The 26,955-nt window shown below is 42.9% G+C and overlaps 2 protein-coding genes across 7 annotated transcripts in view; both read right to left on the reverse strand.

The window, feature by feature from the left end:
- ndrg3a (ndrg family member 3a) overlaps positions 1-8,066 on the reverse strand; it is a 30,618-nt gene extending 22,552 nt beyond the window's left edge. For 2 of the 3 annotated variants that reach the window (XM_079340501.1, XM_079340499.1), the window contains exon 1: positions 7,888-8,065. The gene's annotated coding sequence lies outside the window, so the exon portion shown is untranslated. Of the gene's footprint in view, positions 1-7,887 lie in introns of all 3 variants that reach the window. The other variant, XM_079340500.1, reaches the window with a different exon arrangement.
- A 905-nt stretch (positions 8,067-8,971) lies between these two features.
- On the reverse strand, positions 8,972-26,017 carry phf20a (PHD finger protein 20, a). Of its 4 annotated transcripts, XM_079342488.1 has the most exons (18): positions 25,859-26,017; positions 23,815-23,920; positions 22,990-23,161; positions 22,582-22,666; positions 22,251-22,327; positions 21,751-22,122; positions 21,528-21,651; positions 21,378-21,428; positions 21,013-21,276; positions 20,603-20,797; positions 19,020-19,115; positions 18,303-18,458; positions 16,861-17,042; positions 16,673-16,772; positions 15,803-15,998; positions 15,185-15,647; positions 12,337-12,517; positions 8,972-10,256 (listed from the first exon to the last, which is right to left on the reverse strand). In XM_079342488.1, exons 2-18 carry the CDS (start codon positions 23,895-23,897, stop codon positions 10,114-10,116), a joined length of 2,940 nt encoding a protein of 979 aa, XP_079198614.1. In that variant the 5' UTR covers positions 23,898-23,920; positions 25,859-26,017; the 3' UTR covers positions 8,972-10,113. The 4 variants fall into 4 exon arrangements, with proteins under 4 accessions (XP_079198614.1, XP_079198612.1, XP_079198613.1 ...); XM_079342486.1 differs by having other exon boundaries at positions 21,528-22,122; XM_079342487.1 differs by lacking the exon at positions 25,859-26,017 and adding an exon at positions 24,779-25,797 and having other exon boundaries at positions 21,528-22,122.
- Between the last annotated feature and the right edge of the window lie 938 nt (positions 26,018-26,955).

Below are 26,955 nucleotides of genomic sequence, written 5' to 3' on the forward strand. Positions count from 1 at the left end.
AAACATGGCGGGGTTGTGTTTGCATGGAAAGTGACGATTGTTTCGACCAATCAACGGACTGCAGTGTATAGCTCCACCTTTTAGGGTCAGACTGGTATACTTGGCCCCCCAAATTTAGGATGGTACGGTGTGCCGTACCGTGATGAACAGCTTGTTGGAAACGGAGCTTTAATGATACCATCTGCTGTCTGCAAAGATGTTGAGGTTGTGGTGGACAATGTGTAACAACCTGCTTTTATACACAGACTGCCGTGGAAGTCCCAATCTCAATCCAATCCCTTCTTTAGGAAGGAAAATGATGACCAACTTATTACCAGCAAGAGGAAAGAGTCTCACCTGGATGTCAGCTCCTGTGCCAAACAATAAGGGCACACAGAGGAACACAAGCACGTCTATCCTCGACCAGAGCCCCAGCCTTAGCGTGCTCTACACCCGGCATCACACCACAATAGAAAATAGGCCAGCACAAATTCCAGAGATCAACCACGACCCGAGCTCTTCTTCGTGTGCAAGAGTGTTGTGCTGTTAGGGCTGCAACAACTCCACTGTGCAGATGCCTTACTCATGGATAACACGTCACTTTAACCTGCCATTCACTGCACTTTATTTCTTCATTGACCTGTTGAGTTCACCCCATTATAATCCTCTGTATATATCCCTACTACTTTTGAAACTGTATTTATGTTACTATTGTATTCTGTTTTTGACTTTTTTTTTATTCTGTATTGCTGCTGCTGCAACGTCTGAATTTCCCCATCAGGGATCAATAAAGTTATATCTTATCTTATAAAACACTTTTCTGTCCAGGGGAAAGGCATGAGCCATTTCTTTTAAACTTTTCATAACCAAGCCAATCCTGTGTTTCCAGGTCCGGGTGAAATCAATCCTGCCCAAGCGCAGCTAATGGACTGTGAGATGGCTCAGTTCCAGATTATTGCGTTTACCTGAGTCGTTTGGTGAGAGAATTAAAAGAAGGGAATTCATTTGTTAGGCTGCTGACAGGAAGGATAGTTGAGTTATAATGTCGAGAAAAGAAACCTGATGTGGAGTTAAACCTCTATCACTCACTCACACACACACACACACACACACTTCATGTTATTAATTAAATGACAGCTTGCTCCCCCGAGGTCCCGTCATCCTACTCACAGCTCACATGCTTCTTCTCGCACAAGCCGACAGATCTCTTCTTTTATCTTTTGTATTTTGACAATACACCCAACAGACAACAAGACGTGTCTTTGACTTCGTTCTGTCAGGATTCCATGAAAAACAGTCTGGTCTCATCAAATATGGATCAAAACCCACCTCAGCTGTTTTAAAAGAAAAACTGGTTAAAGAAGCTCTGAGAGATGATCCCGCTTGGGTCAAAAACACACATACATGCAGACGATCACTGAATGGTCGACAAAGCAAGAAAAAATAAATAAAAAGCTTTACTGGACACAAAGGTGGAAGGAGAAACTCGATCTGACAGACAGGCTATCTTAGGACAGCTATTCTGAGAAACACAGCTTCCTCCTCAAATACCGATATCCTTGTTTGATCCTTCCCGAATTAAAAAGGTCTAATAAATGCTAAATACTGCATTACTATAATTGACTCATCCCCCTCTTAGGAAAAGCACATCTGAAGGCAGCTTCACTCAGTCACCATTACATTTCATATCCTGAGCCTCGGCCAGCCATAACTCAAACGCAAGTGATAAAAATGTTGTAGTGGTTGTACTTGAACGGGACATGGGATAAGACACACACACACACACACACACACACACACACACACACACACACACACACACACACACACACACACACACACACACACACACACACACACACACACACACACACACACACACACACACACACACACACACACACACACACACACACACACACACACACACACACACACACACACACACACACACACACACACACACACACTGTTGAGATATAAGACACACACACACATTAGCATTTGTGCGAGGGAGGAGACTCATGACCTTGTGTTGTAGGTCGTTATTTTCATTCATCGTGCACTTCTCTTTAAACAACTGTTTAGGTAACCATGCAACTGAGAAGCTGCTCGTCCCTCACCAGCATTATTCTGTGTGTCTGTGTGTGTGTGTGTGTGTGTTTTTATGAGAGGGGAAAAGCCTGGTTCATCAGCAAGGATACTCATTGGCACATAGCAGCCACTGTGCTAAACTGCCTGCCAAAAAGGGACCCCCCCCCCCCCACACACACACACACCCTGACCTCTATCCACAATCTGGGACAGCCTCTGTTAGTCATAATTACACGTCCATGCGTATAAACAAGCACACGCCTAGCCTCAGGCACCTCTAAGATAACACCTACTGTCTGTACACTGGATGGAATCTGTGATGGTGCTGCAGGTCCACTGTGAGCCCGACCTCTCTCATTACTCTCTCAGGGCTTTTAAAGGATTGCGTTATTCCTTGTGGGCCCACTTTGTCTGCTAATGGTCTTATGAGATTGGAGAGCAGCATCTGGCTGTATTGATTTATAACCAAGCATCTATTGACATCATCAGCAAGGGTTACTTCTCAAGCCAGAGGAGAGACTCAAACGATGGCTAAGTGGCTTTCTACATACAGCGCTGTGGCCCATGCAACTATTCGTCATAACTTCCAGACGCACCCTAAACGCAGCGCAAGAAAACTAATAGCAATATTTTCCACTGAGGAAGTCACGCTCAGTCCAGCAAACTGGAAACTTCATTTATCCATCAGGCCTGAGTCAGACACAGAAATGGAGACAGCCTTTATGAATTTTGTATGCGTTTGAAATCTAATTATTTAAGTGCTTGTCTGGACTGGCTGTTAGTCACCTCCTCAGTCCGTCACTGCTCAGAGCATCGCACCATTGTCTCACAGGGTTGCTCACAAATCTGTTTTGGTTTGATAAAAAAAATAAAATAAGGGAGCCTTGCACCAAGCTACCATCGCTTCTTCATTTCAGGAATGTCTTGTGACTCGGTTTTTATTCTTACCAGGTTACCAAAACAATAAATGTACACAGCAGTGTGTTTATACTCAGCTAAATGTGGTGGATAAAACATCCAGCAGGATTTTATCCACCATGGTTCTTCTTCGATAAAGAACATTTGTTATCGTTCTTAAAGTTTATTCTGTTCAGTAACGCTGACTCAACGAGCCCGTCTGAAGAACAATCAGACACATGCAATCGTTGCTTATAATCGTCTGTGGGGCAAATGTTTGAGCCTTAAACACAGAATTCAGTCAAAGTTTTTTTTTTTTTTTTTACAAGTACAGACACTTCTAACACAAAGGACAGCGAGGAGGGAAGATGGGGAGAAAGAAAGAAACCCCTCCTCCCATTATCAAAGGGGGTCAATAAGAGACAAACGAATCCTGATAAATCTGGTGGGATAGGTCAGAGAGAGGTGTGAGCCTGGCTCTCCCGCCTCAGCTCCTCCAGATATCTGGCTATAAATTAGAAGAAATGGTCCGGCTCGTCATCCCTGCACCTCGAGCTGCTAACAGCCCCTGCTCCTTCTCCTGCCACGCTGCACGAGCTGCTGCTCTGCTAGTGCACGGGGATTTCCTCTGCCATGCTCTCTTGAGCCGACCGCACATAGAAAGTGTGCTCTGTGTGTGTGTGTGTGTGTGTGTGCGTGTGTGTGTCAGCTGGCTGATGTGAGCAGGCAGGTTTTCTTGACCAGCGGGGTCCTGCTGGAGGCTCAATGAGATCTGTAGACCCCGGTCTGACAGGCTGAAGGGCAGCTGTGGAGGCAGGCAGCAGTAAGACCATCTGTGTAGCCTGAACACTTGAACACACACGCGCACACACACACACACGCACACACACACACACACACACACACACACACACTTCAGTTCAACAGGCTGGGTAGGTGCAAACGAGAACCCGCCTGCATCAAACATTCACACAGCACTGGGACGTGATAGCTCTAAAGGCTGAGATAGTAAAGATGTCTGCCTGTGAATAAGCGAAGCCTCTGAAGCGAGACGTGTGTGTCAGCGTGTTGCCGCGTCTGAATAAGTGCGCCGAAGCTTGTTGCCTCACACGAACCGCGACTCTGCTAATAGAGCCATCCGTGTGGTCAGCTCGCTTGTCACAATGACTGATTACTGACAAGTCCATCTCCCGCAGAAACACAGAGGTGGCTCCTGTGGCGCCATCCCCTGTGAGTCACCGGCGTGGAGGTTGGCGGTGTCCTTGGTAACCACAGGAGACCTCCCCCTGAGCCATCAGCTCAGCTGCTGCTGCGGCTGAAATCCGATGACCTTTTCACCGCAATTTACATCAAGTCGCTCTCTTTCTTCTCATCGTATAAAACAAACCACCCTGCGTAGCTTTGAGCTCCTGAACACATCGTGCTTTACTTTTAAAGCAGCGTTTAGCATCACGTGAGTCATAAAAAAAAAAAAAAGTCACGACTCACCCTGAGCTACACTCACAAACACTCGGCTGAGATTGCAGCTTTTGGTGATTGGGGGCTTTTCCCATCTTCTCTGTCTGAGTTGAAGTGCCTCGGGGGAGGATGTTCAAACCACTCGGGCTGGCTCTATCTGCCATTTGCTCTGTCACGTTTAACAACCACTTACGAATGCAACTTTCCCGATAGTTCCCCTCGTTCGTCGAAGCTAGCTGAGTGTGAAATGATTCATGCTGTGCGCAGACTTCCTTGATGCCGCTTACGTCTCCGTGAGTGTGTGTTAGAGCGTCCTTGTCATTTGTAACCATGACAAAAAGGAATTTGTCTTGGAGCGTCCTCGTCTTTGCCAACCATATCTCTCTCTCCATCTCACACACACACACACACACACACACACACACACACACACACACACACACACACACACACACACACACACACACACACACACACACACACACACACACACACACACACACACACACACACACACACACACACACACACACACACACACACACACACACACACACACACACACACACACACACACACACGAGATTCAGAAGTAACAGTTTTTCCTACTTCAAACGCTGGCTGGCTGAAATGAAAAGGCAAGCCTTCAAAAGATGCTGGGAGACGTGAAGAAACTGAAGTTGAGTGTGCTGTAAGTGAAAATAAAAATCGGAAGGTTTTGAGAATAAACGACATGACCCTAAATGAGCAGCAGGCCTGAAGGACATGCAGAGGTCCGGTTTGGCTGGTGTCCAACACTCTGGATCAACAAGCCTCCCACCTGTGCTCGGCCTGGCCTCACTGCCACCTGCTGATGAAGAAAGTAAACAGAGCCCACCCTCCAGCGTGCAGATGATCAGGGTGATACATCGAGCAGATGAAATTAAAGGGGGGGGGGGGGGACTCGACCACAGGACAGGGAGAAATGAAATCTCGTTGTGTCCTTCATTTCGCTGGCTTTATAAGTATGATACATCAAGTCCCTGCAGAGAGGAGTGACACAGAGGAGACACATTGTTCCCTGTCCTGAAGGAAACTAGGGATTTTAGGAAGTTCACCTGGAACAGAGCTGCGTATACATCAGCTGTTTGTTTTTTGTTTGGTTTTTTGCCTTGCAAGCTTGAAGCTGCTGTTCACAGCTCTTACTGTAACTCCAGCCCTGTTATACAGCTTCAATTACAGATGCAGTTCAGTTACAAAAGAACAAAACACAGCAGCAGAGTCCTAAGAGGCTCAGGCTGAGAGTCAGAGGCACAATATGGTGCCAGAAATAATCACTGTGGTGGCAAGACAGTTTTCAAAAACAAAAAAAACCCCACACTGTCTTGGTACCTAGTTGGAAAGGAACACAATGTGACACAGGTGAGGAAACACTCCCCAGGTTTTGTTTTGCCCTCCAGATCTTCTCAATCAACAGACACAGTAATGCTGAGGTGAGAAAGAACAGGAGGCAGACTCAATGTCAGCACAGCGGCTTCATTACTGTCTACATCTCTCCAGTGAGCATTATTCCCTGACATTCATCCCTTCTTCTCCCGTAACAAATCCTCTTCTGCACAAGAACTCCACTCACTTTTTACACACTCGGTAATCCCTGTGATAAATCATGTTTATGTTGTAATCCATGCTTGAAAGGCATTTTATGCTGTAATTTTTTTTAATCTGACTTACTGCACATTTACTTACAGTATAAATGTTGTAGAAAGTGTCTGGCAACATCACAACAAAGTGTTGTGATAAAGCACATGCAGCTATTTTTAAAATGAGTCTGGCGTTAACGAAGAGCCTGGAGAGAGTAGCTGTGTGGCTTAATAAACAACTCTTGGCACTCCCATTAGTTAGGCCGTATACATCTCCTGTAATGATCAACCAGGTGTGGCAATAAAGCCCACAAAGACAGCTATCTGCTCGCTCTCCTGCTTCTGTTTGCTTTTTCGAATCAACATCGACTAAAGGACGCTTTCTGTAAAGGGTTTGTCATCTTCGGCCGTGCACAGTCTTCAGTGACACTGTTGTGAGTGACAACAAGTGTCCGTTTGTTGCTTGTTGTGTAATCTCTTGCCATGCCTTACGGAGCATGTGACACTGTTGAGGGGCATTGTGGGAGATAGAACACCTGAATGTAATCCCACCACCATTAAACTGGAGCCAAGGTAACAAATCACTGCATTAGATGCCTGAAGTCATTACTGTGCATACTGTACATTTTAAATCTGGTTATTATTACAAAGGTCATGTCTTTTTCCACTTCATTTTTACATCTTTCATAAAAACGATAACTTGTAAACGTCCACGCTCGCTGACGTCCAGAGTAACAAAACAAAGTAGAACACATTGTCCTTTTAAAATCCACCCCTAAAAGAGTCTTTTTCGAGCGTGGGAACACCTGATGCCCAGTCTCAAAACACTTTTCACCTGTTTGACCTTCACATGGTCATTGGTGACATTGTCACCTGTCATCACTATGTGTCTGAGTATTTTAACTCTTTCCTGTAACCAAGGCATTGAGATAAATCTACATGTTTAATGGTGAATCTGTCTGGCCTGGACCTCAACATTTTTAGAAAATATGCAGAATAATAATAATAATTTAGTAATATCTACAATGACACAATGGAGGACTGACACACACTCAACACCAGGCTTTCTTTTATTTAACTAGACTTAAAGGATTCTGGGGGGGGGGGGGGTTTGAGGTCTTAAAACTCCAGAAAAATGAAATCTCTATACAGACAATAATAGTCAGTGATCGACAATAATAGTAATTATCAGTATTACTTTTCTATAAGATCTCGATGACTATAAGTTGTATTTTTCTATATTCAGCAACAGCTTTCTTTGTCAAATCCTTTATCGCTAGTATGCAGGATTAAAAGAGACACCTTCAGGGGTTTTAGTTGTAAAATGCCATTGAAGCACTTCAAAATGTCACCAAGCTATAAGCTATTCGGCTAACACTTCTTTAGTTGGATTAGTAAGGTGATTTAGGAAATAACGAATAGAAATTGCACCAATGTTATCATGAAAACACAGTCAACGAGTGTTTAGTTAGAAGAGAAAACAGATCGCTGATGAAAACCTGCTGCACTCTCAAAATGAGCGCACAGAGTGAAGTGGGCTTCATGTCGCATCAGTGTTGAGAGGATGAAGTCAATTCAACGGAGCTGCAGCTTTTATCACTGAGCATCAAGTACGACTGTTTACTTCTCAGGTGTTTTTACACGTCTTCATTCACACACTATGCACATGTGTCGTTTCTTACGGTGATATCAGGCATAGAGATGAAATATAAAACGGTACACTGACCGCCGTGAACAGGTTGGGAAATCCTGCGAGCTCTGATAATCTCCTGTGGCGTGGGGAACATCTGCAAACGGTAAATGGTGAATGATAACACGGAAACACGGATGGATTACTTACCTTTTCGGTAAATTAAATGTCCGGTGGATCCAGGCAACTCTTATCCGGGTATTGTGTTTAATATCGACGGTAAAATGAAGGTAGAAGTACACAGTACACACGTCTCCTGTCTGCCGCTTCCTCTGCCTCAACTCGTATTTCGATGACGATGGGCGGAACTACACGCTGCGTCGCAGACAGCGTGAGGAGCCAATGAGAGGAGGCGGTACACAGCACAGAGGAGCGGAAGGTAAGAGGTCTCACTCTGCTCCAAAAAATCAAAACGAGACTCTGTTCTTAACAAAACGAGGGAAGAAGGTTCTTACTCTTTCTGGTGGAATTATCAATAATATAAATAATGTAATTTAAAAATATATAAAATTTATATTAAATAAAAAGCGTTTTTATCTGACAGCCCTTATGGCTGAGCTGTTTAGGTCTCGCGGGAAAAAATAAATATAACGAGGTACGTTACAAATCATTGTCCAATAAACACCCAATCTAAACTGGAGGGGGGTAAGAAGGTATTAGTTTTTATATCAACATTTTTTTTCTTCAAATAAAGGGCCTTGTCATAATCCAATTTTGCACTATTAAAATCAAGACATTTTGGCTTGACACTGTACAAGTGAATAAACTAATGTTGCTCAAAATCTGGAGATTAACTGATCAGAATTTGCATCAACTTTCTATCTCAACCTATTATGTAACGCCACAAATCTATCTAAGAAAAACATATCACCTCAAAGTATAAACTCAGTCTTGTTTTTTTACACATCTGGTCCCACAGGTTTTTAAGTTGCAGCTTTAAAGTGTTGGTTTTTAGTTTTGGGTACCTTGTTCTGTGACCCTTCAGCAAGACATCAATGAGCTTTCTAAACGTCTGTAAACACTCAGTCACAAGGTCCTTCTTTAAACCTCCAGTCTAATGCTGACCCCAATTTCCATCTAATTGCGTAACGGCTCAAATCACTTGTAAAGGACGTTACCTTTAACTTCACTGACAGTGTTATTTGCCATCTGGATAAAAAGACCGTTAAAACCTTGCTTCTAAATACTAGCATGTCTGAGACACAAATGAGAAAACAGTCAAGATTACATCCACTTGAGTATTAACAATGACTTTATTTATGTACCAGCAAATGTTTGCATTGTTTTTACATTTCCCTGCATCTAAGCCAGACACTTACAGTACTGAAGCATACAATATCTGAATTTGGAGAATATTTGATTAACATATTGACAACCAAAATAGTGTAAAAGAAAAACTGAAACAAAGAGAAAAAAACTAACATGTCTTTTAGGTATTCTTTGCAACTTACAAAGTAGAATAAACTAGGTTAAATAAAGACAAGTCCACATTACAGTTTTCAGCAAAAAAAATAAGTCAAGTGCTCGAACAACAATGCCAAGAGTAAATTGAAGAAGGGGAAACAGTCCTGACATATATAGAGTAACTGATAAAACCAGTACAATGACAATTCATAGAAAAGAAGCAATACACTTAAGACAAAACAGAAGTCACACCTGACACCGTCTGAAACTGAAAATAAGATGCCTTTGATTCCAGACAAAAATAACTTCACAGTGTAGTATAAAACAAACTCTTGAGTAGGTCAAAAAAAAAAAAAAAAAAAAGACGCATTTATTTCAACAGACTGTTACATACAGGAAATCTTCAAGTTACTGTCTGACCACACCTAAAAGTGAGAGTTTTGATGCAGTATGGCATGAGCAGTTACAATAAACTGAAGTTTGGGACATTTTAACACAGAAACAGCAACTCTATGAAACTGTTGCAAAGAGGCTGTGTAGGTTTTGGAACTCAATAGCTATATTGGATAGAAAGCTTCTGCATGTAAAGCAACCTTTAGCGCTAGCCTCATACAGAAGGTTTTCATTAGGATAAAGTTGCATGGAAACCATAGAAGTGTTATCTGGTCCTACGGATTTTCTCCTGCGATTGCGAGGTTACTTCTTGTGTTTAATCCTGATTTAAGATGCTGCTGTCCCATAAATGTTCATAGAAATATGGTATATGAATCCTTCTGTCAGCATTGTATTCCATCAAACACGATGTTTTAAAAGAAGGAAACAGCAGCAGACGTCAGCTCAGAAGGAACTTGCTGAACAATCCCAGTTTTAAATTGGGTTGGTTTTCATTGCAGCCAATGTCTGGTGTGCTTCTTAAGCTGCACTCTTTCTGCAGCTGCATTGGACTAAAGCTGCAGCTGTTCTCTGGCGCCCTCATGTGGAGCTGTACAGAGCAATCTGCTGCACCTTGCCCAGCTGTGTCAGCAGCTGTTTCATGCGGTGTTTGAGCTGAGGCAGACGAGCCAGGGGCTCAGGAGGCTCCAGCTCCCCAGTGTAGTCCAGCCAGCTCTCCAGCACTGAGGGGGACAAGATGAAGAAAAGAAGCAGAGGTGAGCTTTATTCAATATGTATTTCATTTTTACATGGGCAGTGTTTACATTTAGAGCGCAACAGTGAGTGACACTATACTTTCCCTCAAAGGAATATTAAATAGGAACAACAATGTGCAAAACCTCTTTCAAGCCTTTATTGTACTGTAAGTATAGCGTAGCATTCATTAGTGCTGCACTGAGATTATACAGGACAATATAGCTTTACAATAAATACTATTATGAGCAAGAAGATCATTTTTTGTAAGTTCTTCTTTGACATGCACATGTGTCAGAAGATTTCATGAAGTCAATCAGGTAGTGGCTCACGCCTCATGTTTGGCCAAAGTCTGGCCTGTGGCTCATTTCCCCTGTGTTCGTCCTCACTCACTCACTCTCCAGTTTCCTTTTCTTGAGAATTAGAATCATTTCTGACATGAAGCAGTGAAAACACAGAAATGATTGTTTGAATGGAGACTCTTTTGTTTTAATTTGCAGCAAAGAGATCAAATTAACTGATATGTAAATATAGAACCTTTCATCGTGTTATTTTGGTGAAACAAACTTGTAAAGTACATGCAAACTGTTTGTGATAAATAGTGTTCTATAAGTGAAAGAAAAACATCCTGTGACTGCCAATCTGAATCTTTTCCTTTCAATCAAAAGGTTTTTTCAGTCTGAGTGAAGAATTTAAGGAAAGATGTTTTAGTGTGAAAATTCCACATATTGTATCTTTGTGAGAGTTCATATTTTATATACAAGATTAAATATAAAATAGCTTATCGTTGATTTGGGCTTCCACATGCTTTAAATGATTATTAATAAAATGGGCTTCATGTTGAGTGCTACACAAGTGTTTTCTTAACGTAGATGTTGAGCTGGAAATAGAAGGCTTAGTTGCTTCATGGTGTGCTGATGAACCACAGATATAAGCAGATTAAACTCGGATGGTTAAAACTATATAATCCAACCAACATGGCAAAGACATTGGTGCCAGGGCCAAAATGAAATGGGAGAATGAATTTCTGTGTTACATGTCTCCAACTGATTTGGAACAAATGTGCAAAAATATCCATAAAACAATGAACTCAAACTATTGGAAAGACATTGTATGAAAGATCTCAAAGAGCTTCTTTAAAATGCCCAAAACATTCAAAGCAAGTACAAAGCTAATGTCACACCAAGCTGGTGGAGACAATGTGGCGAGCAAATGGCAAACCACACTCACACGCTGGTCCTGTAAAGGCAGAAGAGGATTTTGGGAGAACTCTGTTTTTGGCTTACTTTTGAATAAAACCCACAGGTTCTACTAAAATTAGCAGAATGGATAAATAATTAAGATTCTCACTTGTTTCTGGCTAGAAGAGCAGCAAAGATTAAGCTTAAGCTAAAGATTTTGCTTAAAAGATGACAATGTCATTAACTCAAACTGGAAGGAGCTTGTAAAGAGAAATTTCAGACAACTGGCTCGCAAAGCCTGTGTGAAGTGACGGGCCACCGACAAGTACGGGTCCTGCAATGGGCCAAGTTTGAAATCCACATTTCTTGCAGTCTATGATTTCTGGGTTAAATTTACATGACATTTTTAAGTATGCTATAATTAATCTTGCATCAATTTTTACAACATTAATTTGCAGTGTACTTTATTAATCCAATTAATGTGTTATAGTAACAGCTTTAGTCCATGGAAAGGCCACGGAGTGCGTCCCTTACCGAGACTAACTGAACCTCTTGTTGGAAACGGGGCTTATTTATATTTATAGATGTGCGTAAAATATGAATTTAGATGTGTGTGCCTGTCCCTCCATATTTGTCTACTGTATTAACATTAATGTATATATTGTTGCCTTTAATAAATGAACAATGTTTTAGCCCTGTACTATAAATGTATCAGACATTGAACAGCTATTGTATCTGAGACTTCTGTAACCACTTTTTGGTGTGTTTTGTTAGTTTGTTTTTCTTTTGTGTCTTCATTCTGACTTTATAAAGAAAATCTTAAAATGCAAAAAAAAAAACTGTAGATAGCTTCAACATTAGTTTAAGTCAAGGCCAGCACAGGTCTTACCATCCAGCTCTCTCTCAATGAAGTCCATCCTGTGGGAGACCTCGTCCTGGACTGCATCTATGTGATCCAGCAGGTTGATCTGCCTCTGTTGATGCTGCTTGCCGATATCTGTCGACTCTCCAGGATCTCTTCCATCCTCTTCTCTTGTGTCAGCCTGGGACCAAGAGCCACCCAAGGAAGCCTAGAGACATTCAGGTGACATTTTTAGACATTTCCTTTTTAGCCACGTTTCGACCTCAGTCTAATAAAAATGCACATTATTCAGTTCACAACTAAAATAGAATCATAAGACATATAATCAGCACCTGAAAAAAAAAAAAAAACCCAGTCAAGCAAGTCTCAAAGAACATTTCTATATTTCCTGTGTCTCTTAAATGAGGAGCAGAGAAGATGGGCTTTGCTCAAGTCTGACTTATAACAAGGATAAACTAAAATACCTTTCTCATTGCGGATGTATTTTTGTAGACCAACCCGAAATAAATGGCGCTGGTGGTTTCTACGAAAATTCGCCAATGGGATTTTTGCATTGGGTTTTAGATCATAGAAGAATATAAACTCTGTGGTAAACATGTTTCTGATGTGTAGCTGTTTAGTTCAGCTGGATAATCTTTACAGATGAACACCATTTATATGAAGTTTGAACAGTTAATGCAGCTGAGAGAAGTAGGAAGCTAACGTTATGCTATAGCGAACTACACCGTGGCCATTTTATTATGACGTCACCACTGTTATGCTTTATTGACCAAATTAGCGGTTTTGACAAGCTAGCTAAACCATAACTTAATAAATTGTTTATTAAACTAATTTACAAGAACACTGAAAAACATGACGAGAGGCTGTAAGGAGGATTAGTGAGAGAGATCTCGGCGTGATGACGTTATATCTCCACGACAACCACTGTAGTCTCATTTAGCCTACGGCTGCTCGCCTACACCGGAGGTATAAAAAGCTGGTATAGTCAGTAAGTCATCCTTAGTTCATCATTCAAGCAGCCCTGAACACACACTGTCACTTATTGGACGAGCAGTGCCATCTGGTCATAACGCGCCGACGGTAGCAGGCAGATGTTGCTCGTGAACTAGGTGTGTCTCAAAGTGTCATCAGCAGACTTGCAGCAAGACACAGAACTACTGACAGTGTTCATGACAGACCCTCGAGTGATGGACCGCAATGATGACCAGTACCTGAGGACCTCTGCACTCAGACACCGTTATGATAATGCCACACAGCTGCAGGCCGGTTTAAGAGAAGTGAGGGGACCCAGGGTTTCCAGACAAACCAACCACAACCGACTCCACCGCTTTAGCTTGAACGCCAGACGACAGTTTCAGGTAACTGCACTGACACCAAGACAACTAAGTGACCCATTTTTGGGGTAATAAATATTGTATGAATGAAAATGCTGCTTCTTCTCATCCAGCAATAGTAATATTAAAGGGAACTATTACTTATTGTATGAAGATTCAGACTAAATAGGAAAAGGACTCATGTAGTGTGTGTGTGTGTGTGTGTGTGTGTGTGTCTCTATATACACACATAACATGTATACATTGAAGAGTTTGTAAACTACATCAGTTTCCTCGATGAATTGGGAACTGATGAATTGTTAAAGACATTGAATTCAGCAGTGCGTCTTCTTTCAATGAATTCACTTGTATTCTCTGCACTCTTACTTTTTGAACATTATGTGACGCTGCACCATAAACAAGCCTCGTAGATCAGCTGCTATAAGAATGTTTCTTACATTTTTTTTCTGGGGCTTTTTGCCTTTAACTGATAAGACAGTGGATAGAGAAGGAAACAGGGAAACGAGAGTTAAAGTGTGACATGAAGCCAAGCAGCCACAAGCAGAACTGAACCCGAGCCGCCTGCTTGGAGAACTATAGCCTACACGGGCTGCAACCTAATCTTTAAGCCATCTGCACCCCTGAATGGAACATGTGAAAACATGAGTGGAGTTAACAAGACGTTATAAAACATGCTGCTGGTGAATATGCTCCTGTTAAAAGAGCAAAAAGAGAAATGGAAAAAGATAAAGCTGATCAAACTGATGTATGTACAGAGAAGGGGTACAGCTGTGTGTGTGTGTGTGTGTATGTACGAGAAGTGAAAGGTAAAGGTGTTCAGTTTAAAGTAGTTAAAGAACAAAGTATAATTCATGTATAAACTGAACTACTTTAAGTCTAAACTTATCTCACATGAATCATTTAATACCTTTATTTATAAGAAGTTTGTTTTAAACAAGTTCCAAAGCACTTTAAATACAATTAAAAGCCAATAAGCAACAGATTAAATATTTTCTAAAACCCAATAAGAACAGTAAAAGTCACTAGAAAGTGTGTTGGTCACTGTTAGGCCTGCTGTGAAGGCGTGGCCAATCAGATTTAGACTGACAGCATGGATCAACTTCAGCTGAACTAGGCTGAGGGCAGGCACACTGGGGCTCTGTCTTATGTCGAGTATGATTCTGATTTTTTTTTTTTTTTAAGACCGGAGGTTGCAGCTAGCTGAAACACAATGCAGCTAGTCAGTTAAGTACAGACACAGGTAGGTTGTGACGGTATGTATTATAGAATATGAGTATAATTTTATATCTTGAATGTATTTAACAACTTATATGGGACCCAAGGACAAAGAACTCACTGGATTAGAAAAGGGCAATAAATTACTTAAGATTCCGACAGGTTTATTTTCTTCAGATAGAGAGTCAGCTCTTGAATTCTATTTTCAAAATCAAATGTATTCTTCCTGGGCCGGTGATTTTAACAACCAGTTGCCCCCAGTATCATATTAACCCCTGACATGGTCATTTTGAGTTCCTGATACAGCAGCGGTCATGCTCCCTCACCTTGTAACCGGTGCCTGTTGATTTGGGTTTGTCTGTCTCCAGCAGGCTTCCGTAGCGCTGCTCCCGCTCCAACAGTTCCTCTGTGCTTCTCATGCTGTCCTCCAGCTCTGAGCCCTGTCTGGTCTCCACCACCAATCTCTGCTCCACTGCGGGGTAATATGCCCGTGGTTTCTGATAGCAGTGTTCACTGGTAATGTAAGAGTCCTGGAAGGATGGGAAGGGGGACGGAGAACCGGACGAAGAGGAGGCTGCTGCTGCTGCTGCTGCTGCTGCCGCCGTAGCAGCCCGGCTCAGCTTCTCCAGAGCATTGGACATTAAAATTTCACCGCGGCTCATGTCTTCATCAGGAGTCATCGGAGAAGGAACCGCTTCACTGCCACGATATGAGTCAGAGCTGATCAGAGACCTCTCCAGATGTTTCCAGGGCTGCCTCCACAGCTGCAAGTCAGGGTGAGTATTGCTCCTACAGAACAAGAGAAACTATGAAAATGCAGCTACAATGTCTTCGTTTAAAGTCCTCTCTCTAGTCATTTCTATCATGATGCACTTTTCACTGAAGTGCAGTAGCTGTTGACAGTACAGTCTCATGGTCTCTTCATGCAATTCTTTTGTACTCACTGTAGAACGCTCATCTTGAGCTGCAGTCCATTGAGGATCTCCACCACGTGGTGCACGTCTCCCAGCAGCTGGTGGGTGGTGGTGATCTTCTTGGCGTTTTGGTGAGAGTAGTTCTCTTCCAAGAAAGACAGGCCGTACATGTGTCCATTGCTCAACCACTCCCGATCGTACCAGTACCGCAGACTCTGTCTCTGACCTGCAAGGAACAAGCCGCAATAAGATGCAACCAAATGTGTAACCTTCTGGAATATTCTTTAAAGCAGGATAAAGGTAATTACATTCTACCCTTAAGCTTCTATTCATGTTCCCCTCAGAGGCTCACACAGGATTCTCCTCTGCACATACCTCTCCCTCTCTCACACTGTTCATCCCGCCAACACTCGGGGGACAAGAGACAGCCCCGCCCACACTGGGACGCTGTATCTAGAGGCATAATGGGGAGTGTCTTTGCAATAGTTGGTACAACTAAAGGTGGACCAACGGACTTCCTGAACCGAGGAAAATACTTTGTGGTCTAAAATACTTCAAAGAAATAAGAGCCGAATTAACTTTGGGTAGCATGTCAGAAAGGAGATCAGTTATACAAGCAGCCGACGCCGAGGGGAACATTCAGAGAGGGATTTGGGGAGGAGCAGAGGAGGGGCGCTCAAGGAGTTTGTTTTGGTCGGAGAGACTGGTGCTTTACTGCCTCTTCTACAGGGCCAAAACGCTCTCAGGTTATAGGTTCAGGTGATCACGAGTCGAGCTTTAAGAGCCAGGCTGTGTCTGACAGCTGTCGGGCTTTTCTGGTTGTCTCAGGTGAAACACTTCTGGATTAAATGGAATTATAGACTGACATGTCTTATGAATCTTTTCCTTTGAGATACTCACCTGGTGGGTCTCTGCAGATATAGCAGGTGTATCTGTCTGGGACGTTGTCTTCCAGGAGGCCCATGCAGGTGCCATGTTGCCAGCATAAACAATCTTCACACTGGAGGTGGAGATGAGTAGATTATATCAACACTATTACAACCTGGTAGATAAAAAAGCAGCTTGTACTGCCATAAAAACCTGCTCACCTGAATCATGAAGTCATTTTCTTCCTCCACCTCGCAGATGCAGCGAACAATCTCTTGGTCACTGGTGTCCACAGCACCTGAGTCGACGCTAAGGGGAGGCGTGGTGACATCCAAATCGTCCCCATAGTCATCATCGCTCCACCCACAGCTGTCAGTGGACCAGTCACTGATGCTGTCCTCATCTAGCAGAACAGGGACAAACGCAACTCTTGGTTTTTCATGTGACGCCCACCTTCAGTCAGGATTGAGCTTTTCCTTCAGACTGAGAGACTATCGCTCTAACTCTACTAACCGTCTTTAAAGCTACATGTGTTGTGAGTTCTAATGAATATTGTGGAGTAAGTCATGAAGCAAGCTGTAAAAGCAAAGAAAGGCCCAGGATTCAATCAAGCAACGCTTCAAATCAGCTCTTACCCCAAAACACAATTTTGTGACTTATTGTGATGTACTTCAAAGCAAGGCTAACCCTCTTCACGAGCCGATGGCTGGGATCGCCCTGCGCTGTTCCATGACGGTGGTCGACATAGTTACGTGAACTACAGTTTGTCATTCTACACATGAGCTTGTGCACAAGAGAACATGGCTAACCCCTCACTTCCACCAGATCTGTGTGCATTGTGTGTCCACTATGGCTTGTGACGACTCTGTGCACCCTCGTCTGTCGGAGAGCACGGCCGGTCAGCTGGAGTGACGAGACAAAAGGAATTCTGGCAGTAATCAAGAGATTGACTCGCGACAGAGCCAGGCAGGTATGTGGTCTTAAAGCCGTCCCGCTTGTTCTTAGTTCCGATAAATCAAACTGATGTGTCGTGCTGTGGCATCCAGCAAGTATACAAGCCTTACGTATCTGCTCCTGACGGCTGGAGCTGAGACGCAGCGGACCCACACACATTGAATAAAGTGAAACCTGTTACCTCCGCTGACGAAACAAACTCACATCTGGTGGGATTGAGCAGTAACTATGAACTCTGACAAGGAGACTGGCAGCTGCTGCGTTTTCTCTTAGAAAGAGCCAACTAGAAAAAAAATAACGAAAAATACTCAACAGAAAGCTGGTGAAAAACAAAACCCCTAAATGTTGAAGTCCACAGTGTTTAATGGGCTTAAAACATGACCACCCCACCCCCCCCAATTGAGATTTGTGTAACTACATTATTTTAGATCTATTTATGTGGTAACGCAGCTTAAAGATTATTCTTTAACCGTAACCCGAGCTGTTCTTAACCCTCAATGATAAAAAAGGAATAAATATCCACACCAGATGTAAAGTAAGCCCACACCTTGCTTTGTAGTACAGGTATGATTCAGCTCAAAATAAACAAACAGCATGATGGATTGAATCCAGAAAGAGAAGAAAGATGGAGGGGAGAGGAAGCCATGTACAGTCACACACCTAAGCTACGCACACACACACACCCACGCAGAGGCACATTTATACCCACCATCCACATGAATCTGCTCTGAGTAGCTGTATCCAGGCCTGCTGGTGTAGGCCTCGGGCTTGTGATTGTGTGAGAGGGGGGATTTGAAAGGCAAATTCAATTTGGACTGAAGACCCAATACTGAGATGTCAATATTCTCCTCACTACCTGTGTAGTCTGTTAATACATGGAAGGGGGGGAAGCAGATGTAAAACAAAATGTCAACTTTGAAAATGCTAAACAAAAGCCCATCAGGAGGTTAAAAACTGTGGCACATCATACTTTGACATATAACAGAGTCATACTGGCCCATGTTGAAGGCCTCTTTATGTAAACCAACGTGGAAGGGTCACTGAAATATTTGTGTGCATAAAAAACACAAATCTAAATGCAAACTAGGAATTAGGATTAAGAAATATGACTTGTGTTTGGACTGAACAACAGAGCAATAAATCCTGGCTTTGGGTCACCAGCTCTGCCTAATTTGAAAACAAGCTGTGAAGTACAAAGATGAGCCGGAGCTTTTTTTTTTTTTTTGATCGGCATAATAGGGTGACCAAGACCAGCGACAGATGTGACACTTCTCCCACACACAAAGGCTCAGCCACCACACCAAGAGGAGTGAATGGAGTACTTTATGCTTTGCAGGCGAGTCGTTTTCACAATGTCACAGTAAGTGCACATGCAGAGCAGCAGATATGTGAGGGGGGGGCCCCGATGCCAAGGACCCCTTCTTACCAGACTTGGCCTTCTTTTTCTTCTTCTTATTCTTTAGCTTGATGCGGAGGAAGTCCTTCTGTTTGGGTTTCTCTCTCAGTTTCTCTTTTAATGAGCCTGGAGACAAAAAGTGTAGAGAGTTAAATCTCCTCTAAGCAGAGCTGAAACGGCAGAAAAGGAACCACGCTAAAGGAAGATGCTACAGTCACTTTAACACTTTAACACAAGCACTGCACTTGTGAAAATGTCACATCATTGTTCGTCTGGTGTGTGACACACATACACACACGTGAACACAAACAAAGAACATTCTGGTCGGTCTCACTTCGTGTGGACTTTCCCCTGTTAGTTAAACATCAACATGTATTCACTGTGGGCTGATGTGTAAACTGAGCAGGTTATAGTCTGGAACATTAACTTAAGCCCCGTTTCCACACAGGTACGGATCGGTACGGTTTGGTTCGATTAAGCCCGATCCTGTTTCCACAGCGACCTGTGCCATATTCGGTAGGTGGCGTGTAAGCCGGATGACGACAGCTGCTATGTAAATAGCGTCATACGATAGCAGCTAACCGCTAACTAATAAATTCAACAAAGGAGAAAAACGCTACACAAATAAAACCAACGCTGGAAGACATCCAGCAGTTCATCTACTCTGTGACTGTCATGTGACTCTTTATTATAAAAATTCAATCAAGCTTTGTTTCAGAGAAGGCTGTGTGCCGCGAGGAGAAATACAGACGTAAACAATCAGCTGTGTATTGTTGTGCAATAGTTTTGTTTGCCGACGTAACGCGGGAAGTGACAATTCTTTCAACCAATCAACAGACTGCAGTGTTTAGCTCCAACTTTTCGGGTCGGCTCGATATTCTTGGCACCCCAATGGAAGAGTCCCGGTACGGATCGGTTATTTGGGAATCTTTCCAGGGATTAGTCTATGGAAACGCAGCAAAATGCACGCCGTACCGAGACGAACCAAGCCGGACCGCTCGGTGTAAACAGGGCTAAACGGGGCTTTAGAGTGAAGACGACATCCGTGTTGAGTGGAGTCTGTTTTATATCATGTACCGTCTCATCGTGTACAGGTGCAGCTCAAATACTTGGAAATTGTGAAGAATTGTTTCCTCTGAAATTAAAATCAAAAAGTGAAACTTTTGTATATTCTGGATTTATGAGAAAGTGAAACATTTCAAACCGGTTTGTTTTTTCTCTTGATGATCCCCACTTACAGCTCATGATCTCAAAATACTTGAATATTGCACAAGACCAATAAAACAATAGACATTCTGAAAGTATGTTCATTCATTTACTCAATACTTGGTCAGGGATATTTTGTTCAAATCCCTGTGGCAAAAATGCACCGTGGCATGGAGAGAATCAGCAGTGTGATAGAAGCCCCAGGCTGCTTCCACGGCGACATTCAGCTCGTCTGTTTAGTCAGACGCGCTGAAGGCCGTCAGATAAACTCCCACCGTGAGGTGCAATGTGTGAAAGGAAAGTTCCTGAATAAATCTGGGTCTAAATGTCCTGAAATCATTCGAGAGTTCATGTGTGAAATAATATCAATGATTCTCACATAAAAAAACATCAGGCTTAATACTGACCAATGTCAAAGCCGCCCCTCTCCGAGTCCCTATACAGCTGATGGCATCCATTCCTGTCCAGTTGGTTCTCCTTGCTCTTCTCCCTCAGCAGTGCCCTCTGCTGATGGCCCTGAGCGTTGACGAGAGGCGGGGCTGATGTGCGTCTGCCAGCGGCCTTCGGCTCACAATGGGGAGCGCCAGGAGCTCCGACAGAGTCTGACAAAAATCACACCACACGGAGAATATCAACTGAAAGAAATACTGAGGTGATGGAAAGTGTCACACTCACATGGCAGCCCTTCATGTATGTGATCGATGATTAATGCGCATAATAATGAAGATTCTTTATTTTGTTTGAGCATTGTAGGAGTAGCATATCATCTAGTTTAAAATTACACCATTTTCCTGTTTCTAACAAGAAGGGTACTCACGCATAGAAGCAGAGATGGTCCGCCTTCTCTTAGGGCCATCCATACCAGTAACCTGTTTGTCAGCGGCTCTGGTCTGGATATTCCTGGTCGGGCTCCGCTCCCCCTCTAGAGGCTGCTCCTCACCATGATAGTATTTCATATGATAGTGTAGCAGCTTGGCCTTGCGGAATGACTTTGAGCAGCCAGGAGCGCTGCACTTAAACGGGTTGTGGTCGAGGTTGATGGACAGGACGGGTGGGGGTTGATTTTTGATCACTCGGTACACTGAAACAAAGAAGAAGACAATTGAGTTCTGAAAAGGAAGTACATCAGAGAGCACAGGTGATGTGCGCATCTGTTCGAGAAAACATTTAAACTGTACTCACATGGTTCTCTGCTGAATCTGTTGGGGTTGTGGAAACCCTGTTTCCTTACCGCTATCAGAAAGAGAAGATTTATGTAGTCAGTCATGGACATACTCAAAGATTAAACGTGATATGAACCGCAGACTGCTGATTTCATTCCTTAACACTTACGTTTCACAGGTTGGGGAGGTGGCACATCTGCTGAAGCCTGTGAGCTCTCCGATTGGACAGTTGGCTTCTGCTCCACACTTCCACTGGATTCATTGGTTGTCATAGTGACAGACACCTGCTCTGACTGTGCAGACAACTGAGAATGTAAATCTTTGTATGGCTTGGGCGAGTCTGTATATGGCTTCGTTTCACTCCCATCTGTTTCCATCTCCTCCTTCTTTACCTCTCCGTTGACATGGCACCTCTCCTTGTTCTCGGAGCCTTCTTCGACCTTCACGCCGTTAGTAAGTTCTGTCTCCATTAGAGGATCCATGGGCTTTTTCTGCTCTGCCTGCTCTGGCATTTCCTCTTCTTGTTTGATGTTAGTTGCAGCCTCCATCTCTCCGTTTAGTTTCTCTTTCTTCTCATTGACGACTCTTTCTTCTCGCTCCTCTTCCTCACTGTTGCTCTCCTCCTCCTGGTCCGAGGTGCTACGTCTGGCTCGCTTGTTCTTTGGCCCTCCATTCTCCTGATGCCTCCTGTCTCTGCGGTTTGGGGCCCTCCTAACCATGTTCCTTTCAGTGGATCGGGACTTTCCTCCACCAACACCTCCTCTCTGTCAGCAGGACGAAGAAAGAACATTTGGGAAACGAAGCAAGAAATCGGTGCTCCGGACATTATGATGGAGGGTTAACGATAAATATAGACAATACCAGACAGGATGTATACAAGCTAGTCATATACCTCTTTAATAAAAGGCTTCACGTGTATCCCCTTTACTGTTTGGATAACGCCATCATAGAACTTCACAGTGTAGGATGCTGAGGAGGATAAAGGAGAACTCCATGAAAACAAGTCTACATGCCATATTAACATATTGTAATAGAGACATAATCCTGAGACACAATGACAATGACATTAATTTGGTTTTACGAAAGCCAAAATGTTTCAACAGGTGCTTTGGCATCACGATCCATACACTTCCTTTTCCTCACATTCTTGTTGTGAGGCACTTTTTTACACTTAGACATGCTTGTTATAGCAATGCAAAAGATCAGCGTTCATTGATACCCACCATCTTTATTGACAGAAATGACCTTAGCGGGGTAGAAACGGCAGTCGGACCAGCTGGCAAGGACTTTGTCGTTCACATGAAAGCCCTGGAGAAAGGATGCAGACATTGAACCAAATCAAGTGAAGCAGAGCACTATCAAAATCTCAGGAGGGGTTTAGCCGTTAATGCTAACAGAACTATTGCTGGTATTACTCCTTACTGACAATACATCTCAATACACAAATGTTCCTCTCAGGTAAAAGCAGACTAGACTGCTTGAACACATGAAACACAAATGTCATGTTTTAACTGTCTTCTCTTTCAGACTGATATGTATCGCTTCTGCTTTTCAGAAACACATTGTGGAATGAAGGATAACTAGGAACAGAATAATCCAGAAGTGGGATGGATATAATGCAAAAGACTTACAGGTATGGGAGCGTCGTCTTGCAAGCCTTGCCGCCTCAGCTGAACCCTCTCGACGGGTCTCAGGTATGGACTTGTCCAATCAAACCACTCGTCGTAGCGGTGGCTCCACTGTCGGTAATGGATAAGTACTTTTTCACCTTCGTAATCAATCTTCTCTATGTTGGCAGCATACCTACAAAACATTTCAAATACAATATAAGTGTTTGGTGAGTGAGGGGTTAAAGGACCGAGAATCTGAAACATTATTATGGTGGACAGGCTGTAGAAATGTATCTTAGGAGTGCAAAACACAACCAATCGACAACACTTTAGATGGCATCAACATGGTTCTGTACAGTTTTTACTTTTATTGATTGCATGATCAGTGATGCCTTCACTCCATTCATTTTAGGAGCAGAACTTATTTGTTGCAAGATGACAAATGAGAGGAATTCCATAGTCCTTTTGTCAAAGGCTACTCACACTGCTGTGCTTGTGGTGCAAATGTCACATGGTGTTTTTAGTCATTGCTTGAGTAACAATGACACTTCTGTTTATTTCTTTGGTTTATTATAACCAGTACAAAAAATGCCTGAAATTATCGACCTGCACAGATTAGCTGCAATACCTTCCATCATATCTGGTCACACACCCGTTATCATCCATTTCTTTGCAACTGAACAGAGATACATTTAAAGGTTTGGGAGGCTTTCCTCACCCTCGCCTTAATCTCCAGACTATCAAGAAACTGACCCAGGTTCAAAGAGGAGAGAACTGGGTTTTTATGGGGCTGAAGGCAGCGAATGGTCACTGGGATGGGGAGGAGTAAGCGAGGCCATGACTCACCAGTTTTTGAGGCTGTCTCTTGCCTCAAGCTGAGCTCCAACCTCAAATGAAATCCCTCTTCTGGTCGGGGGCGTCTTACTCATACTGCCCACATCAAGGCTCTCTCCTGTGAACACACGCACAGCAAATACCCGTCAATAATACTCAAAGAAAAGAAAAGTACAGTCATGGCCTTGTGTACTGGACTTACACACTGTGCGCGCCTATCTAAGAACACAGGACTATCAAGGTCTCAGCAAACGATTCTCCTTTAGGTCCTCTCATTACTTTCAGGTCATCATCAAGCCTTATTTGTCGAGGACATTGGGGGAGAAATCAAACACTTCTTGCAGTGGAGTAGCAATATTAGAGCATTGGAACCACATTTCTGCTCTTGTGTTGCTTGTTAAAACAGTTGCGAGCTCCAGATAACACAGCAACAAGGTATGAAGCAGCAAAATTGGACCGACAACTGAGCTTTGCCTCCAAATGGAGATGGAGGGTTTAACTAACACCACAAGTTAAATGATCGCCGGCTGTTTCAGCGTGTTTAAAATGACACCGTTGATTATTACGAGGATCATCATTACGTTTGGCTTTACTAAAGCAGCAGCATTTCGTTGCTGTTCAAACAGCACACGACAGGGAACTAAAGAGGGCTTGTCCAGCTTCCTGCTTTCAGCCCCACCACTGTGGAAAATTATGCAATCATGCACCAACGCTAATAGTTCACGAATTGACTGAAAACATGCTGGTTTATGCAGCCTCATCAATCACAGACGCGTAGTCTGCTGCTGGTGTTCAGTCCCCTGGCTTTAGGGTTTGGTGGAGGAGGATGATGATAATCTTTTGTGCTACACAGAAAATTCCCACCCGCTAACAACGCCTCGTCGGCGAGAGGACGGAGTCCAGACAACAGACTGAGAAATCTGCGCCCCGCGATCAAACAAATACAAGACCGCATCATATAATAAAAACGTCTTACTTGTGTCCAGATATCAGCTGAATCGGTTCACCATCGTGAAGACGGTCTGGAGTTGAAGGGTTGCAGAGTGCAAACCTACAAACCGGATATCTCTACACAGCTCGGCCCACGTGTTTTCTTGTCAGCCGATCCCACGTACAGACACAATAGGAGACAATGGCACAGACGATTCACACTATCTTTTGCCGCTTTTAGATACTCATTTCGTTACCGACTGAGGGACGCTATCCCGTTCAACATATTAATACATTTTATTTATTTTTTTAAATGACGGGTTTTTTTTGTTTCCTGAACAGGCACGGAGCTTGACAGTGACACAGGCAGACCTTACTGTAAATATCACCCAGAGTCTGTGATGGGAAAAAAAGGAGATATGCGCAGTTATAAATCTGAATAAACTCCACGTCCAAGAAAACATAATTTGATATCACCAAGAAATTACTTTAATATTTATAAACAGCTTTCGCCATCCTTACGATTTAATTTTTATTTTTAAAATCAGCCACATATTCAGGACTCAAATTAATACGACAGTAAGTTGTCTCGTAATTCAATAACGTATTTGAAATAACTTCTGCGACAATTAACGCTCTATTGTCCGGTGTTTTATAACCTGTGTGCGTAGCGCGAATGAACCCTCATCTACGTCACTACAATGGGCAAATATGACTGGTTGGAAGAGCCTGCTTTGGTGGGATTCTCGTATCTGATTGGCCGTCTAGCTGTCAGTCACATGGCCGTCCGGGGCCTCGCGCTAGGCCTACTTTATAGTTTTCCTGCTGCGAACGAGCGGCGTGGAAATGCAAACAATTAAACTTATTCAACTAACTAAGACAATACGCATTCCTTACGTACGTACATAGTTGAAAAGTCAACCATACACCAAAAACAAGCCGGTTATCACAGAAACAGAGGTATACGGACATGATATACTATTGCTCAATTCGTCACATTTGTTTTGAAGTCAGAAGCCGACATGCGGCACCATGCCATCTACGCTGCTGATGCATCCACCACCTAAATGTCACAAAGGAATATTAACTCTCAAATGAGGCTGGACACACTCAGTTGACTTCTTACCTGTTCTCCAATCACTCTTGGTCCGGTTTGTTAACAATTATACGAAGTAATCCCTTTAAATTGTGGGTACCGCCGTGTCTACTTCAGATCACGCAGTTGAATTTCTCCGAGTTGCATTCACCACCGGCGCGGGCAGTGTGGCGCTGCTCTACGCATGCGCGCACAACGACTACAAGTAATTATTATTTATCAGCTGCGTTTTAAATTGTGTTGATATTTTTCCACGTCTATGCATTTGTGGCAAATACTTTAACGTTTCTTAGCCGAAGCCATATAAATGTGTTCCATAAATCCCTTGGCTATATATGAGCACCTTGACAACACATACTATTGTCTCCCTTGTCATATTCAATGGCAAGACAAAAATTATTATTACTTGATCTTTGTGTAGCTTATCGCTACATTTGGATCCATTAACCTTAATAAGTTCTCAATAATAAGTCATTGAGAACACCCTTTCACAGATCCCTGGGATTATAGCGCCACCCTCTGTTCACCCAAAACAACTAGGTCTACTGTTGTTTATGAAGATGACAAAGCTACTTTCAGTTAACATGTACTTGTTATTTTAGTTTTTCGACACATTTATACTGGTAGGACTACCTTACAGTCTTACATTTAAAAACTGGTACCATGCCCTAATGGGGCACCTAAAACTAAGAACCTGCTACAGCTAATATTGTAGGGTGAAAACTTCATACTAGAAATTAAGCACAATATCAATACATGAATATCAGTAGCTACACTAAACATCCCCTTACTCTAAGAGGTTATAGCTTACTACAGTGGTTATGTACTATGTACTGAGAGGCCTATTGAGCATTTAGAATAAATGCCTGGTGTTTTTGTGGTTATATTGATTGTAAATGCAAGCCCATATTTCACAAGTACCATCAGTCATTAAATTGTATTTTTCAGGGAGGCTGACAGGGACTGTTTCAACTATCAGACCAACTTCTAGATTGGTCTGCACTGGGACTTGAACCAACAACCCTATAGTTTCGAACCGAGGCCTGAGACTGAGCTACGGAAATTACCAGTCATTGTTTTCACCTGAAAACATTTTAGATCTAAGTCCTAATGAATAAAAGTAAACA

The sequence above is a fragment of the Symphodus melops genome, assembly GCF_947650265.1.
Source record: "Symphodus melops genome assembly, chromosome: 4".
NCBI classification, from domain to species: Eukaryota; Metazoa; Chordata; class Actinopteri; order Labriformes; family Labridae; genus Symphodus; species Symphodus melops.

Excerpts from the sequence above, each read along its gene's own strand:
- phf20a (XM_079342486.1), bottom strand. The coding sequence starts at position 23,897 with ATGAGTAAGACGCCCCCGACCAGAAGAGGGATTTCATTTGAGGTTGGA. Across the intron at positions 18,459-19,019 it reads GAAAAAGAAGGCCAAGTCTG|ACTACACAGGTAGTGAGGAG; the intron begins GTAAGAAGGGGT and ends ATGTATTAACAG. Across the intron at positions 17,043-18,302 it reads AGAGCAGATTCATGTGGATG|ATGAGGACAGCATCAGTGAC; the intron begins GTGGGTATAAAT and ends CTGTTCTGCTAG.